General features: G+C 44.3%; 1 protein-coding gene across 1 annotated transcript in view; it reads left to right on the top strand.

Annotated features, from left to right (window-relative positions):
- Nucleotides 1–6,168: 6,168 nt before the first annotated feature.
- SP3 (Sp3 transcription factor) overlaps nt 6,169–17,806 on the top strand; it is a 35,963-nt gene continuing 24,325 nt past the window's right edge. Inside the window, exons 1-3 of the mRNA XM_073305883.1 lie at nt 6,169–6,781; nt 7,078–7,202; nt 7,377–7,484. Coding sequence (XP_073161984.1) covers nt 6,775–6,781; nt 7,078–7,202; nt 7,377–7,484 — 240 coding nt within the window. The 5' untranslated portion in view covers nt 6,169–6,774. The remainder of the gene's footprint in view (nt 6,782–7,077; nt 7,203–7,376; nt 7,485–17,806) is intronic.

The following is a 17,806-nucleotide window of genomic DNA, read 5'->3' as shown; positions in this document are numbered from 1 at the left end:
AGTAATCCTTTTCTTTTTACGGATACAGACTAACACAGCTGCTACTCTGAAACCTATCCATTTTCAATGGGCTTTGGATCAGGTCGCCAAACTGTTGGTCATGCAGCTGGCTCAAACTACTACTTGCTGGCTTCAGGAGGCCTCTACAGTCACCCCACCATCTCTTTGAAACTGGTACTCCAACTTTGTTATGCAAATAACCCCCCCATCTAATGTAGAAGGAAAGGGGAGAATATTTAGAAAATAGCAGCTAAAGGCTCTTTCTCATTTACTACAACCAAAAGAAAATTGCTGGTAGGAGGAAGGACTGAAAATCAGGATGGAGTTGGGCTCTAACAAGTTTAATAAGTTTGCCTCTGACCTATGTTACTGCTTTGTTTTTAGTTATGCTGACAATGTGCTTGGCACTTAAACACAAAAGAACGCATGGTCCTCCAAATTTTATTATAATATTAAACAACGGACTGAAATACACGATAGAAAATGACAGGATTTTAAAAAAAGTGTCTCTGTGTGGTATCTGGACCTTCCTGCTCTGAGTAACTTCTTCAGGCACAAGACTTATTTCTGCCTTTTCACCCTTTCGTCAAAGCTGTGTGATTTAAGATGACTTATTGAATTGAACCCCTACTGATTCTTCAACTTCATCTTAACTCCTAGCCTTCAAAAGTAAGAGACCCTGGATGTCCGCTTCCCTAGTGACAAAGAACACATGCCATCTTCAAATTTTTTTCTTTCTCATCTTACCTAGTTGTATTCTAGGATACTGCATGCCATGCACACACCTTCAATGAGGTATAACATAACATGGATGTCCCAAAACTTTGAATTGAGCAGGTATTTTTTTAAACAGAAAGTACTTTTAGACAGAAGAGTTGTATGGCTTCGTATTGGAAGTCATGTTAAGTGGTACTCTTCCATTTGAGTTCATACTGAGCTGATCTAGCATGCTCACTGTGCTGCTGTAGGAGCTATAGATTTGATGAAGCTTAAATTACAAGGGGGCAGGACATTCCTTTGAAGTGACACTTCTGCAAAAGTGGAGGTATTTTAGTGTTCTGCCCATATTCCATCTTATGTAATTAAATTTGACCTTTCTAAACTTCCTCTTTAGTTCAACAATGTATATTCTTCACTTCCTGTCCTGAACTCTTGCTAAAAGAGCTGCTACATTCACCCTAGAAATGCATGTATTTCCAAGGTATGGAATGAGATTACATAGATATAGGACTTTATTCAGCCCTCAGTTACATCTGCTTTCTCCTGTGTTGGTGTAACCCATTTGCAGAAAATCTACCCAGCCTATTGTAGGGGGCCTGCATTTGGCCATAAACAGCCCGAAAATAGAGGCACTAGCTTAACTGGTTATGGCCAAGTTGTCTGGAGTACATGCTGACTCACTGCATCTGCCGGGTAACCACTGCTGGCTTGATTCCTGTGGAATCCAGATTACAATTCATAGCTGCCCTCGGGAAGCTGGGGTGGAAACTCTACCTACCCTTCTCTGACAGTGAATCCCCCTATTAGACCACAGCAGCCCCTTCAGTCCTGGGGGTGCAATTTGCACTCCCTATGTCTTCAATGAATCAGGCTCATAGCATGTAATGCATTTGACTCTTTAGGGGAAAGTCAGTCTATAAATTATGTTGCATATCTCATTGCCACTTCCTGGACTGTTCTGGCTATGTAAATTTGTTTAAGATATTAGAATTAGCTAGAGAACTTTCTTTTGTGATCCTGGTTTCCTTGTTTCTTTCTCTCTTTTTTTTTTTTTGCCTTGAAATTTGTCATCTCCTGATGTGACCATTATAGAAAATACTTAGAATTTTAATAATAGTTGTTTATTATCAATAGATTCTCCCCCGCCCACCCTTGCAATTTCTTTCCTTTCAGGCCTTTTTTAAAGACACTTCACACATTTCTTTGCAACTTTCCTTTCATTTCTCAACTAACCCTCCTTTTAACACTTATTTATCCTTTAATATTACCAGTCCTCCTTTTTACCTGATTTTTTTTTTTTGTATACCTCTGCAGTGTCCCAGTAGTTTTACTTTCTCTAATAGAAAAAGCTACTTCCACTCTTTAAATGGTCAGAAGAGAAGCTGAGGGAGCTCCACCCTAGGACTGAACATGATTGATAAGGGAATATTCCAATTAGAGTTTGGATAGTTGATGATAGTCTGGCATTTGGGCTCAAGTAAGGAGAGGATGTGAAGACTGATACTGTGAGAAAACAAAATAATTTGAAAGAACAAAGGGAAAAGAAGTCTCTTGTAAAAGAAGCAGGAAAATAAGCACTGTGGTAGTGGGGAAAGAAGAAGGTCTAGAAAAGTAGTTTTAAGATAGGTAAAATAAAAAGTAGCTTACAAATAAGTTTGACTAGTACTAAATCAAGCATGAAAAACAGCATGAACAAATATACAATTTTCATAATGAGTAGGACAAGTAACTTGCCTAGAATCAATAGTCCCATCAGCAAAATGGCAGCAAAAAGCCTGCCATTAATAACACTTTTACCTGACCAGGATTTAGTTTGCAGACTTTTTTGTTTGTTTGTCAAAAAACTGGACCGAATACTGTTTCCTGTGACAAGCCCTAGCCAGCTCTGTGCTGATCTTTCATTTGTATAGCATTTCGTATAATGAGGGCTCAATCAGGATCGGAGTCTCTGAGAACTATGATATGCATGTTAAATTACAGTCTGTAGCCACTTTCTAACCAGTGTTATGAAGCCAGTTTTTATCTAATGGACTCCAATCCTTACTCTATTAGGTAAACATAGTAAATTATGTATACTGCATCACTCACTTGCTGTAATCCCAAAGGAAGTTGGACTTCTGGGTTAGGGAAGATACTAGGAATGTTAACCGGAAATAGACTATGAGGAATAATTTGGTTACCTAAAGAAAGCTGACATGGATTCACAAGAGGGTGATCATTCCTATCTTCAAGTGCAAAAGAATTCCTTGACCAAGTGACACCGTTGATCAGCAGAAGATATAGTCGTCATTTATTTTGGATTTAAGCAAATATTTTGATGCGAACAACTAATTTACAGTGTGTTAACCAAATACTAAGTTTGGCCCCCTGATCCTGCAATTGGATCTACGGTATGTGGGTGGACCCTAACTTCAGAGGTTCACCTGCATGGATCTGATTGCAGGGCCAGGATCCTAAATATCAGAACTAGAATGAAACACACTTTGGGATGGAAAGATTAGACCATCAGCATTGGGATCATGAATGAAAGAGCATACAATAAACTGATAATACAAAACTGGAGGGAGGAACAGTCAATATAAAGGAAGAATTAAATGACTTGAGTAAACTAGCACCATATGCAGAAGGTGGGTAACAATTCAATATCAACAAATACAGTAAGTATAAGCTAAGGACAGGTAAAACAACACAAGACTATTCTAAACAGCAGAAATTATTCAAGTACTATGTAACAAGTCATAACTGGAACATTATATAAATTAGAGGTGACCTGTAAAGGGAGAAAAGTTGGACTTGTTCTCCTTTTTTTAAAATGCCTTATGATATATAGCAGTGGTTCTCAACCTTTCCAGACTACTGTACCCCTTTCAGGAGTCTGATTTGTCTTGCATACCCCCAAGTTTCATCTCACTTAAAAACTACTTGCTTACCAAATCAGACATAAAAATACAAAAGTGTCAAAGCACACTATTTTTGAAAAGTTGCTTACTTATTTTTACCCTATAATTATAAAATACATGAATTGGAATACAAATATTGTACATACATTTCATTGTATAGCATATTGTCTGTATGAAATTTTAGTTTGTACTGAATTTCCTAATGTTTTTTACGTAGTCTGTAGTAAAAATAGGAAAATATCTAGATGAGTTGATGTACCGCCTTGGAAAGCTTCCGAGTACCCCCAGGGGTACGTGTACCTCTGGTTGAGAATCACTGATATACAGAATACCTAAATAGGTCTGGCACTTTTCCTCCTTTGGCTTGTGTCTTAAATTAGAAATTCAGGTCCTGTCAAGGATATAAGAGTGTACACTGTCTACACTACAAAAAATATTTATAGTTTGAAAGAGGGCATCATGTGCTGACAAACTGTAGCTGAACACTGTCTATAAGTATAGACATACAAACTGCTCAACTCCAAGTCTCGTATGTCAGCATTAGTGTGAATTTTCCTCACAATTTCAACTCACATTTCCAGAATGTTGTGTTCATAAGCTATAAAAATTATAAACTCCAAATCATCTTAACCAGCTAACTATATATTAGATGTATTGTTTAGCTTCCCAATAACAGATTCCAGGATGAAATACCAACAGAAAAATCAAAATCAAAACAAAAACAGAAATTCCAAAATGGAAAAGGTTTTTTCAGCACTTAAGAAAAATGAATTGTGAAAAATGGTTTTGGGAGTTTAACTGCTTATTGGTAAAACACTTAGGATAAAACTACAGAAGGAATTCTCAGCATGATAACTAAGTGAGGACAGTTAAGACTGGAAATATTTCTGGAAATGTTCATTGACAGGGAAGGTGGAGATGGGAAAAGATCAGGCTATTTTCTGATTTAAGTTTATCTCATAGGTTTCCTGTGTTCTGAGTAGAAACTACTATAGAGGTTAAGCCTCCCAGTAGGACAGATGGCTAAGATCTGCAAGGAAATGAGGTTGGGGCCCATTTAAAAGAAAGATATAGGATATGTCTACACTGCTGCAGCCCAAACGTCTACACTGCGATTTTTCTAGCCCTACAGCCTGAGCCAGTTGACACTGGCCAGCTGTGGGTGTTTTGCTGCAGCGTACATATACTCCATGTCTCAAGATTCTGACCAGGTTTCTGGTCTTGCTATTAGCCTCAATTTTTCAGGGATTCTCAGTATGACCTTTAGAAACTAAATGCAGAGATTCTAGGTCACTGCTGTGTACACAGCAGTGTATCTTCAGGGTAAGTCTCTGTGGTTTACATTATGTCAAAGCCTAGAACCCAAGAACAGTTTTGGGCCTCCTGGTGTATACCACTGTTTTGTTAGCCTTCTAGGCAGTGTGTTCCCTCTAGGAAGAATTTATATGTGGTGGGGAGATGATGCATTGAGGTGTCCACCTTCCATATCAAATACCTATGACTCCTGATGTGTAATCAAGAGCTAAGCATTAACAACACCACATATGCCGGCATATCCTTATACATTCCCTGAGTTTATAATCTTAAGATTTCTAAAAAGAATAAGCCTGTTATGTTGCATTGCAGCTGACATATCAGGAATGATACATGAACAGCCTCAGGAGTTCCTCTTAGGTAAGCAATGTTGACAAAGGATTTAGGCAGAACAAGCAGAACATAACCCAGTGCTTCTATATGCACTAGCTTTAGTGACCTCAAAGAGAACACTAAACATTTAACATTTTATCATGCTTAACGTACAACTTTCCATACAAATATTAAATCTTATTCAGAAGACGTTGTTTTGAATGAGTTGTATTTAACAGAAGCAACAGATCAGCAAGCCTCAAGGACTGCAGATGGACCCTTCTGGACTTAGATCTGAGGTGTCAACCAGAGGTGGATTTGTCAAAAGATGCACAATTTGCAGTAGCAAACTCAGGATGTAAGGTATGCCTAGTGTGACTAACTCTGCTGTGAAATCTGTCTTGGCTTTGAGGTAAAATATGAAATGCAGTTGCTTTAGAGATTCAGTAATCATTTGGGATCATATCTTTAGGCTTTTAAGGGAAGCCTGAGCAAGTGAAGCATTTATAACACACGTGAGTTTCCCACCATCATGGAGTTCGAATGCTACAACAAAGAGGAACTGTACAGACAGGGCTTGTCTGCTTAGGCCCAGCCATTTTAAAACGTGTATTACTGCCACGTTAGGAATCTGTACCCTATTAAATGAATCCACTCCCGTGGAAACAAAGCCCCTGCTGCATTTCAACCGCACTAACTTCTTCGTGGGTTTTTTGTAAGGCGCCGCCTCATGGGAGCTGCTGTCACAAGCTGTGAGTGACAACGAGAACGAGGGAGATTTCAAACCCTGCTGCGGGAGAGCGGAAACGTCTCCCACGAAAAGCTCCCCCGCCCCAGCCCCGCGGGGAAGGCAGCCGGCTGGAACCTGGGCCTGTCAACTCCCCGCACCGAGCGCGCAGCCTTAGGGGAGGCAGCAGCAGCTGGAGGCGCCTGCCCGGAGCGCGGGCTCCAAGGGGGTGAGGCCGTCAGGAGCCCCCAGCCCCGAGGGAGCACGGGCCAGGCTCGGGGAGCGCTGCCCGCAGGCTAACCCAGAAATATCCCCTGAGCGGCGCTGGGCGCTCCCGGGGGCCAGAGCAGGCTGAGGGCCCAGCCGCCGAAAGCTCTCCGAGGAGCCCGCTCATTGTTTCTCACACAAACCCAGGCAAACAGGAAGCCACCTCGGCATGCCCCCCGCCCCGAACGGAAGAGCGACAGGCAGGGCGGCCAGTGAGAGCGGCGGTGCTGGCGCAGCGCAGCCAATGGGAGCCTGCGAGAGCGGGAAGGCGGGAGTTCCGGACTGACGGGCGGGCGGCGGTGGTGTCGGCCGGGCCCCCTCTCCCGCTGCAAGCCCCACCTTTCGGCTTTCCCGCACCGTCAATCAAAATAAGAAAAAAAACCCGGAGTGGGCTCGGGCCGCCGCCGCCGCTTCAGCCCGTGAGCACAATAAGCATGTCCCCGGCGGCAGCCGCCTAGCCCCAGCCGGCGGGGCCTGTGTGCGAGCCAGCCAGCCAGCCTGCCTCCCGCCCAGCCAGCCGCTCGCACTCACACCATGACCGGTACGTACGCACAGAGCGAGCCGCCAGCGGGGCTCCCTGCCGCTCCTGGTCCGGCCCTGCGCTCCCCTCCGGCCCTGGCGCGTCTGCGTGTGAGCGAGGCGCGAGCGACACTGAGAGCAGCAGGAGGAGCAGGGGGAGGAGGGAGAAGAGGGGCAGGGGCAGCAGCGCGGGGAGGAGGAGGAGGAGGGCTCCGTGCGGGAGGGCGGGGGGAGCGCTGGGGTTAGGGGGGAAGGGAGGGGGTGATCTCTCCCGTCAGTGACTCCCCCCTCCCCCTCCCCCTCCCCGCTCGCCCGCAGCTCCCGAGAAGCCCGTGAAACAAGAGGAAATGGCTGCCTTAGACGTGGACAGCAGCAGCCACAGCGACTATCTCCAGCACGGCAACGGCGCCGCCTCGGCCTCCGCCGGGGCCGCCACCCCCCAGGTAAGCGCAGGCCCGGCCGGGCCCCCTCCCTTCCCCCCGGGTGACACGTTGGGAGCGAGCGCGGGAGCCGGTGCCGCCGCTTCCTGTGTGCGAGTGTGAGGACGGGAGCCCGAGCCGCTGCCCCGCACTAACCGCCACCCACTTTCTCTCTTTGAACCCGCCCACTGTGGGTAGGACACTCAGCCGTCACCGCTCGCTCTGTTGGCGGCCACCTGCAGCAAGATCGGCCCGCCGTCGCCGGAGGAGGATGAGGCCGCCGCCGCCGCTCACTCTGCCGGAGCGGTAAGTGCCCGCCCCGCCGCGCTCGCACGGCCTGCCGGGGGGAGAGAGCGCGCAGCCAGCCCGCCCGCCTGGGGGGAGGGACGGGACACACGGCACTGCCCGCCCGGGGGAGGGACGATGGCAGGGCCGACCTGCCAAGCGAGGGGTCCCCAGGCTCCCCTGCCTCTCCCGGAGGAGCTGGGCGCCCTGGGGGAGGCGGGAGGGTAACTACCCCGCCTCGTCTCTGAAAGTGGCGCGTTCTCCTATTTTAAACGGGGGGAGGCGGGAAATCCAACCCCCCCCCAAGAGACCAGCACAATTCCGCCCTCTCCTCCCCACAAAACAGAGAGGAATCTCCCCTACACCTGATCATAGCCAACCCCTTCTCGAGCTGTCAGCCTGGAACCTTTCACTGAACAATACCACAAAATGAAGGCTGGCTGAAAGGGAGGATGCAGTTTCAGACTAAAATGGCTGTGTAGAAATGATCAGAGCACTGGAAACTAGCTGCCTATAGGAACACTTCTCCTAGGTGCAGTTATGCACTCAGTTATAGACCAAGTTTGTACCCATATCTCTCTGGTGCTGCTTGTTCTGAAAAGAGTCTTGATGAGCTGGATGAGATTGTAGATTAGAAAGGCATCCCTATAACACCTTCTGCTGTTTATCTAAATAGCAAGATGCTGGTGGAGACTTCATAGTTTTTTTATTTTTATTTTTTAATTGGTCAAAGCAAATTAGTGATTGTGTTTTTGATTATTAAGTTTTTTGATTTTTTTTTATGTATAGTAAGAAATATCTGCTTCAGAAGTTGTACATTCTAAATTGACATATGACATCTATTATCATAGGTAAGGAGAGTTACTCAGGACTGGCATTGATGTAAAATAAATAATAGTGTGTTTAAGTACATCTTTCCAGTCATTAGGGAATAATACACACTACATGGGTTTGCTCTGTTTTTAAAAAGACTTGGTAACAATACAATAACGCTATCAAGATTTTATTAAATTATCTAAACGTTAAAGAGTTAATTTTTAATAGTTTGGTGTTGTCATGTATATATTTCAAAAGCCAGTAAACATTATTTCCACTTTACACAAGGAGAAACTGAGTCACAGCTGTTCCCAAGGTCACACAGTAAGTCAGTGGCTGAAGTAGGAGTAGATCAAAATTCTCCTAGTCCTTTGGCCTGTTCACTACTGTGTGCTTGTCTCCATTTTAATAACCTCTTTTAACTATAAATTAGTTTGCAGCACAATATATAATACAGGACTTGGTTTTTAAAGGTTTTTAGATTGCTAAGTATCCTTAAAAATCTGATTGGTAGTTCCAAATGTACACAGTGCTTTGCAACAGAACTGCCATGAAGATACATATTGGAAATATGATGGTGCTAATGCAGCTCTTCTCCATGTGTATACTTTAGCAAGTCTGTCACTACTTTACCTCTTTGGAGAGGGGACTTTTTGGGAGGTGGGGTGGTATTTGTACAGTGCTTAGCACAAACAGACCTGATTCCTCATTGGGACCTTAGGTGTGATATCACAGTGTAGATAATACTGATAACCTTTAATTATCAATATATAATTATCAATATTATTCATTTTTTAAGTCTTTAGCTCTTTCCCTTTTTATGTGCATTTTTTAATTTTTGTTTTTCTAATAGATAGCTTTCCTGGGCAAAATCCACCAATTTAGGAGGGACTAAAGCTTTGGTTTAAACAAAAAATCCATAGTTGTTGCTTTTTCTTAATATGCATCTGGCCAGGAGGTTGTGATCATTACATAAGTTTTGCTACTGGCATTTATGCTGCCTTCACCTCTAGATTGGACTCTGCAATGGGTTCTGTATGAGGCTACACCATAAATCCATTCAAAAGTTGAATCGAATGTCGAATGAGGCAGCTCACTTGTTAAGTGGAGTATTTCACCATGGGAATATGACACCAGTGCTTTGTGAACTACCTGTTGGTTTCTGGATTGGTTTATGTTTGGTTTTTGACACAGAAAGTCCTGAGCAGTATGTGACTTGGTTACCTGAGAATCTTTCTCCCCATGCCATACCGCTACAACTTCGGTTAGCTGAGACACTTGAGTTGGAACCCCTTCCATGTGAAAGCTGCCTGTAAGGTCTGTGCGGGCCTCTCTTTTTTGGAGTTAAAGGCATATCTATCTGTGGAAAACAGGCCAAATTTTTCGGCCTTCCTGGCACGGTGTAAAGGCTGTCTTCCCTTTTTTGGGAATTTTAGGTGTGGGAAACTTTGATGTAGTTCCTGACATCACTTTACACACTTCTTTAACTTTAGGCTTCTGAGTAGTCCAAGTGAAGTCACTGTACTATGTGGTGCTTGAAGTTGAGCATGTGCTTGAGTGTTGGCAGGGGTATTGACTTGGTTTAACAATAGTTTTTTGTTAATCTAGAGTTTTATATTTTAATGGTCTGTTTTTGTTCTAAAATGGTTTTGATATTTTTTATTTGATGGCAAGAGTGCATAGAGCCCTGGATAGGTTCTTTAGTTTTGCTAGTTGGGATTTACATAAACATCTGTAGTGAGATCAGGGCAGTCGTTTTCAGATCTTTGTACTGGTGACCCCTTTCACACAGCAAGTCTCTGATTGTGACCCCCCCCTTATAAATTAAAACCACTTTTTTATATTTAACACTGTTACAAATGATGGTGGTGAAGTGGAGTTTGGGGTGGAGGCTGCCAGCTCGCGACCCCATATGTAATAACCTTGGACTCGAAAAGAGATGCAATAAATCCTTGTCTCAACTAGAAGAGTTGCACGTGAAACAAAATCGGTTTTTAATCTAGCTAGTTAAACCAATGCAAACCCCTCATGTAGACACACTTTAACTATTAACCTTCAGGCAAGGGTTTAACTGGCTTAAGTGTGTCTACATTAGGAGTTTGCACTGGTTTAACTACCGTATATACTCGTTCATTAGCCAATTCGTTTATAAGATGACCCCCCAAGATGGATAGGTAAAAATAGTAAAAACTGTGTGACCCTTTCATAAACCGATCCTATATTTCAGGGGTTGGCAAACTTTGGCTCCCAGCCCATCAGGACCTTTTGTTTACCTGGAGTGTCTGCAGGCACGGAGCCCCTTAGCTCCCAGTGGCTGTGGTTTGCCGTTACCAGCCAATGGGAGCTGCGGGAAGTGGCATGCCACTTCCTGCTGCTCCCATTGCCTGGGAACGGTGAACTGCAGCCGCAGGGAACTGAGGGGCTCCATGCCTACAGATGCTCCAGGTAAACAAAGCCGACAATGTATTAGATATTCAATTAAATGATTTCATAGAGTTTAAAATCATCAAATTTTGGTGTAGACCCATTCATAAGCCCACCCCCGCGCTTTGGTGCGTCACCTTTTTACCAAAAATATTCGGCTTATGAACGAGTATATATGGTAGATAAGTCAATTTTAAGTCTGGTTGCACTGGTGCAACTCTTGTTATCGTGAACATAAGAACGGGCATACTGGGTCAGACCAATGGTCTATCTAGCCCAGTATCCTGTCTTCCTGACAGTGACCAATGTCAGGTGCTTCAGAGGGAGTGAACAGAACAGGCAATCATCAAGTGATCCATCCCCTGTCATCCTTCCAGCTTTTGGCAAACAGAAGCTAGGGACACATCCCTGCCCAGCCTGGCTAGTAGCCATTTATGGACCTATCCTTCATGAACATACCTACTTCTGTTTTGAACCCTGTTGTCGTTTTGGCCTTCACAACATCCCCGGCAAAGAGTCTCACAGGTTGACTGTGTGTTAGATCAGGGGTCTCAACCTTTTTCTTTCTGAGCCCCGCCAACATGCTATAAAAACTCAACGGCCCAGCTGTGCCACAACTGTTTTTCTGCATATAAAAGCCAGGGCTGGCGTTAGGGCAGGGACGGACAAACTTTTTGGCCTGAGGGCCACATCGGGTTTCCAAAATTGTATGGAGGGCAGTTAGGGGAGGCTGTGTCTCTCCAAACAGCCAGGCGTGGCCCAGACCCCACCTCCTATCTGACACCCCCGCTCCTCACCCCCCACTCCCCTGTTCCCTGATGGCCCCATCCACTAACCCCTGTCCCTTGACCACACCCGGACCTCCCACCCCTGATTGCCCCCTGCCGCCCTATCCAACCTCCCCTCTCATTCCTGACTTGCCCCCCGGGACCCCTGCCTCATCCAACCACGCCTTCTTCCTGTCCCCTGACTGCCTCCCACTGCCCCCATCTAACTCCCCCGCCCTCTATCCAGTGCCCTCGGCCAGAGCACTGCTGCTCTGTAACTGCGTTGCCCAGCTGCCCGGAGCATTGCGCCGGGGCTAGGCAGGAGGGTCCCGTGGGCTGTAGTTTCCCCACCTCTGAGTTGGGGGTAGCAAGGAGGGCAATTGCCCAGGGCCCCATGCCACAGGAAACATTGCGAACCTAAGTTGCTCAGGCTTTGGCTTCAGCACTGGGTGGTGGGCTCAAGGTCCTGAGCTGCAGTCCCATTCAGTGGGGCTTCAGCTTTCTGCCCTGGGCCCTAGTGAGTCAATGCTTGGCAGACCCACTGAAACTTACTTGCAGGTGGCCTTGGGACCGTGGTTGAGAATCATTGCATTAGTTAATAGTGGAGGGAAGGGAAGCCAGGAAAGCATGAAGGACTGGTAAATGGTATTTGGCCAGTAAATTGAATCTATAGTTGGACCAATATTATTTGATAAAGTGTCTAAACTTGGCAAATATTGGTCAGTTGTTTGTATGTTCATTCAATCCTAAGGTACACTTCAAAAAAGTATCAGTAGAAAGTTGACAATGGTAACACAGTATGAACCATATTGAATGTATTCTGTCAAATTGCAGGGAAACATGCCTTTCAGTGGGGTCTAGCAGCATGGGCTAGTATGTTGAATTCTTGAGCTAGTAGCTGTTGGGTAAACTTTTCAATTTCTGGTTATTTTTAGGCATTTCTATTACTCCTCAGAGGTATCTGTGCATCTTAAATTAACTCTCCTCGTTCCAGTGAGGTAGAGGAGCATTAACATTCCCATTTTACAGTTGGGGAATCTGAGGCATAGAGATTTTCTCTCTTTGGCCTTGTCTACACTAGGAAAATCAATTATTGGTATGCTTTCCCCCATGAAATGTGTATCCATGCTACCCACTATGATTATCATAAGGTTTGTCCCTGTGTCTGCATTAGAGCTGCTTTACACTGATTTCCAGTGGGGAGGCTGTTACTTTTGTGCACCTCAAGTGACAAACAGGTTTGCCAACTTAAAATCCCCCCTGTGTTGTCTCCCTACCATACCCCTTCCTCCCAGTTGCTACCTCCTGTAAAATGTGCTATTGGGCCCCTGCCCAACAAATGCCTCCTGCGCATGTCTGGAGGAGGATTTTTAGAAAGCCACTGGTAATATGGGGAATTAAGGTAATATGATAGGCGGCAGAGTGGGTACTCAGCTAGTGGAAATAAGAATGCTGGCTGACTGAGAGATTTGTCCGTTCTGACAATGGTGGGAGCTGTCAGAGTTAACTGTCCCATTTGTGATTGTGAATTGCATCTGCTGCTCTGATTCAAGCTATACTATTTCTTCCTTCTACAAACTTTTGAGGTAAGTTACACTGATGGTTCCCAGCAATGTTTTTCCATGTATTAAAGGGTGAAAAGTTGGTATAACTTCTGTAGTGTAGACAAGGCCTTTGTTTTACGTTCCTCTGACAAAGTGGGGTGACAGTGTCTTCCTGAAAAACAGTAGACTGACTAGTTTAAGGTTACTGTGGCATAGGTTGATCCATAAAACTAGCCATCGATGCTTTATGCCATCTGAAAACCTAGATGCGTTAAATTCTAACTGAGATGACATGTTTAAAATCATGTTAGAATGAATTTGGGGAAGAGGTCTGGTGGGAGAGAAAATCAAGATAGTAATTGAAATGAGAGGATTTTAAGGTTCTGTATTTTGCAACCTAACAAGAAATGTATGTTTTATACCATTGGAAAGGTGAAAGTTCCTCTTTTACAATTTTATAAATAATTCACTTCTCTCCTAGATGGTGTACAGGAAATCAGATCTTAAAATGCTCATTGGTTCCCCGTTCTGGTAGTGTTTCCTTGGTACTTGCTCAGAACTAAGTACAGAAGTCCTGGAGCTTCTGCTAGTGTAACTTTCATTACCTTTCTTTTAAAGATGACCTGTCAAAGACTAAGTCTTGTTGCTTCCTTTGATTTTTAAGATGGTTGGTGTTTTAAAAGGTTTTCTGTTTGTTTTTTATTAAATATATAAACATCAAGAGCATAAAGACAGGTCTTCTCTCACAGTATTGAAGCACTAGTTGGGAGGTATGAGATGTCTATGTGAGTTCTTCATACCTTAAATGAAGGGCTAATGCTATTGAATCTTTTTAACAAAAGATTAATTCAAAAGGATTCTTCCGTCAACCTTACACTGTCTATAGTAGGGGTTAGGTTGACGTAACTATGTCACACAGGAGATGAAATTTTTTACAGCCCTGACTAACATAGCTAGGTAAGTTTTAGGTGGAGATCGGGCCTCAGCTTAAATGGACTTGAATGTCTAGTGTTTTTTACCCCCCAAAAAAAAAGTTGTTAAGCTTCCTAGCCTGCCCTACATCTCAAAGAAATAGAAAAGGCAGATTTGTGTCCTTTTTTATCTCTACAGGTGACCTTTAAAGGAGATTGTTCACTTGAATTACACATTCTTAAACATAATGTATAAAATTGTAATTTCCTTCTTAAAAAAAATTTTTTTTTCCAATAATTCAAGATGGCATTTTTCCTTTTAAAATCTTAAACTTGATACACTGCTCACTTGTTTCAGTGCACTTTGTGGGGAAAAATGAGCATTAGGATGAGTTAAGTGACCTTTCTTGGTCATTTATATATGATCTTAAACATTTAGGGTATCTTGATTGATTTTCCTCTCCCTCATTTTCCTGCCCAGACAGTTACAACACTACAGGGAGCAGGGCCAGTGTGGGAAAAATGTGGCTGTCTGAAGAAGCTGCAGCAGAAGACTGACCTGGCTGGGGTGGGCGCTAGAGCAGAGAAAGGATCCCCCATCCAAGGAGAGACTCCATAGCTTTAGTGAGGAATGCTCCTCTGGGCAGCCCACATAAGGGCGTGGATGGGAGATACATAGAGTAGGGAGAGGAGATTTCCACCAAGGAACTCAGAGCAGTTAAGGGGATGAGGATGAAACTTGTCAACCTCTCCACCATACAGAACTGCCCAAGACAGTTGGGTGAGTCTAGAGTCGGTATATGATGCCCGTTTCCCTCCTCCACTGGAAGCTGGAGCAACCTTGGAATTAGGAGGGAAAACAGTGTTGTTTATTGGCCCTGAGTGCTCTGCTGCTGCTGCCACCGCTTGGCTGAGATCTGCTAGTGGCCCCACTGTGCTAAACCCCACGCCCTGTCAAAGGGCTACTGATAGTGTAGTGCAGAGGTTCTCAAACGTCATTGCATTGTGACCACCTTCTGACAACAAAAATTACTACATGACCCCAGGAGGGGGGGAATGAAGACTGAGCCCTGCCACCCCAGATGAGGGGGCAGGGCAAAGCTGAAGCCCAAGGGCTTCTGCCCTGGGCAGGGGACATGTAACCTTAGTCTTGGGTGGTGAGATTTGGGCTTCAGCCTTGGGCGGTGGGGCTTGAGCTTCAGACTTGCTGGGGCCCAGGTCAACACCAGCCTTGGTGACCCTGTTAAAATGGGGTCATGAACCACTTTGGGGTCCCAAACCACAGTTTGAGAACCCCTGGTGTAGTGGGACTGCTTCTGGACAGAGCTACCAGCAGAGTACTTAGGGCCGTGCTTGCTACCTAGCCCCACTGTGTTTCTCGAAGTGGATGCATGTGTGCACCCCTATTATTGTAGCTTTCATATTGGAGGAAGGGTGTTAGTCCATCAACCCTTCCCCCACAAATTGTTCTAGGTTACCTCTTGGGGATAGAGGTCATCCTTTAAACTTGTGCACCTCCACTCCCCCACCATTTGACTTAGGGTTGCTGCAGCCTCTCTTTTTTAAAAAAACAAAGTTAGTCATCCTGACCATCATTCTTATAAGAAGGGACTTCAGTAAGGAGAACCTCACCTTGGTGGAGAGCGCCTTTCTGTAACAAGCTTGTTGCAATTCCCAGTAGATAAAATAAGTAATCAAAAGACAGAGCAGGCAGCAGTCATAACATGTCTCCCTCCTGCAGCACATGAAACATTGATAACTCCCAAAGGACACTGACCTTTTCAGGTGGATTTACCATATGGTTCTTCCTCCTCCGTCACTTTGTCCCTGGCTGCTGATTTTGCTCCCTCTCATTTCTGTGCTTCACTTCCTGATGCTCAACTTAAAGACTTTTGCCAGCTTCCTATTAACTTCCCTCATGTCCTGTTCCCTTCTTGGCGGAAGTGGGTTCTGCTGCAGACACTGCACTTTTCTCAGACCGTTGTCCCTCCCTCTCTCTCAACTGGCGTGGAATCTTTTGATGCTGAAATTCTGCACCTTCTCTTCTGAAAGGGCAACCCTCAAAGCATTCTGCTTGCTGAGTCGCTGTTGATTGCGAAGGGACCATCACTCTCTGCACCTTGTTCAATATAGCCCAGATGTCGTTAAGTCTTTGAAGGCAAACAGTGTGTTATTTAGGATTGAACCTTTGAGCTCAATAGTAGTCTTAGTCTAAATTAGACATTGCTTCTTTAGGTTAGTGGTAGGATTTATAGTTATTAACATAACTTAGCCCCTGCCCAGCTTGGGAGCACAATAGGATCTGTTACCTCCAGAAGAGATGGCAAGGTACAGTTCCAAGAACTGCTGTACCAACTCTGTGGTCTGTAAAAAAAGGGCAAAATAGTAAAGTTTATTGTGACAGGAATAGTAGAGGACCAGTCAAGGGTGGGGAAAGCTGTCAAACATCCGTCTCCACCATGGTAGCTCAGTCTGCTGTTCTGATATTACCAAATTGGGATAGTAGCCAGAAGCTCTTTTTTCTGCCCCTCCCTGCTCATGGTTCATGTTGTAGTTGGTGAAAGAGCCAGCTGCAGGAGCAACACGCTTGGCTAGCAGATGTTTCCAGGAAGCATCTGCTAGCCAACCACATACCATATATGGCAGGGTTGCTTCAAAGCTCCCTGCCTGGAGATCCTCATTTGCTCTGTAGTGTGACTAGTAGACCTTGTTATTGGAGAGGGGGAGTGTTGGAGAGCCAAAACACTTGAAGAGAGGGAAAGGATTTCAGGGGACTGCAGAAAGGGGGGGAGCTCCCAGCATGAGGAAAAGGACAAAAGCCACTGGACCTGGTGAGGAGAAAAGATAGGTGTTTGGGTCATGGCACTCCTATATTGCATAGGAGGTGGGTCTGGTTTGAATTAGTGCCGGAGGGGAGGTTTTCGTGTATAGGTACACTGCTGCTTACTAAGCTAAGCCCTGTTTGTAGCCTTGGCAAGTATAGTAGAACCTCAGAGTTATGAACACCAGAATTATGAACTGACCGATCAACCACACACCTCTTTGGGAACCGGAAGTATGTAATCAGGCAGTAGCAGAGACAACAACAACAAAAGCAAATACAGTACAATACTGTGTTAAACGTAAATTGCTAGAAAATAAAGGGAAAGTTTTTTAAAAAATGATTTGACAGGGTAAGGAAACTTTCTGTTTGTTTCATTTAAATTAAGATGGTTAAAAGTAGCATTTTTTCTTCTGCATAGTAAGGTTTCAAAGCTGTAGTAAGTCATTGTTCAGTTCTTAGCTTTTGAAAGAACAACCATAACGTTTTGTTCGGAGTTAGAAATTATGAACAACCTCCATTCCCGAACTGTTTGTAACTCTGAGGTTGTACTGTAGTGCTATTCCGTATGCAACTTTCTCATTGACTTATTTAGGCTGCTAAGCTAGGGTTTGCTGCAGCCTCAGTCATTTTTTTGTTGTTGTTCTTTGCCTTGCTCTTCCAACAGATAATAAAAGTGAATAATAGAATGATTATTTTTTAATTAATGCAGAACAGGAGATCAGTTAGCTTCTCTTGCTCCATATATTTACCCACAATTTTTTTCAGTTCTTTTTATATTGTTTACTGCACCTTTGGCAGTAACTTTGGAATAGATACTGTCTCTACATCTTGATAGTTTTGTCTGTTTTTAGATAATCATCTATATATTTTTCATAGCATTTCAGCAACCAAGGATTCTCTTAAAATGATACAGTAATTGAAAATTATGGAGCTAACTAGATAGCAAAGGAAAGCTGCGTGTGATATGGCTGGTAAGGGAGGGTCGTGCATTGTGTTGCTTGGCAGAAATTCTTCTCGTCTCTTAAGTAGTGATGCTGAAAGACTGAAAGAGCTTAAA

This window comes from Lepidochelys kempii, chromosome 11 (genome assembly GCF_965140265.1).
Source record: "Lepidochelys kempii isolate rLepKem1 chromosome 11, rLepKem1.hap2, whole genome shotgun sequence".
Classification (NCBI taxonomy): Eukaryota; Metazoa; Chordata; order Testudines; family Cheloniidae; genus Lepidochelys; species Lepidochelys kempii.
This window is presented reverse-complemented; position numbering and strand designations above follow the sequence as displayed.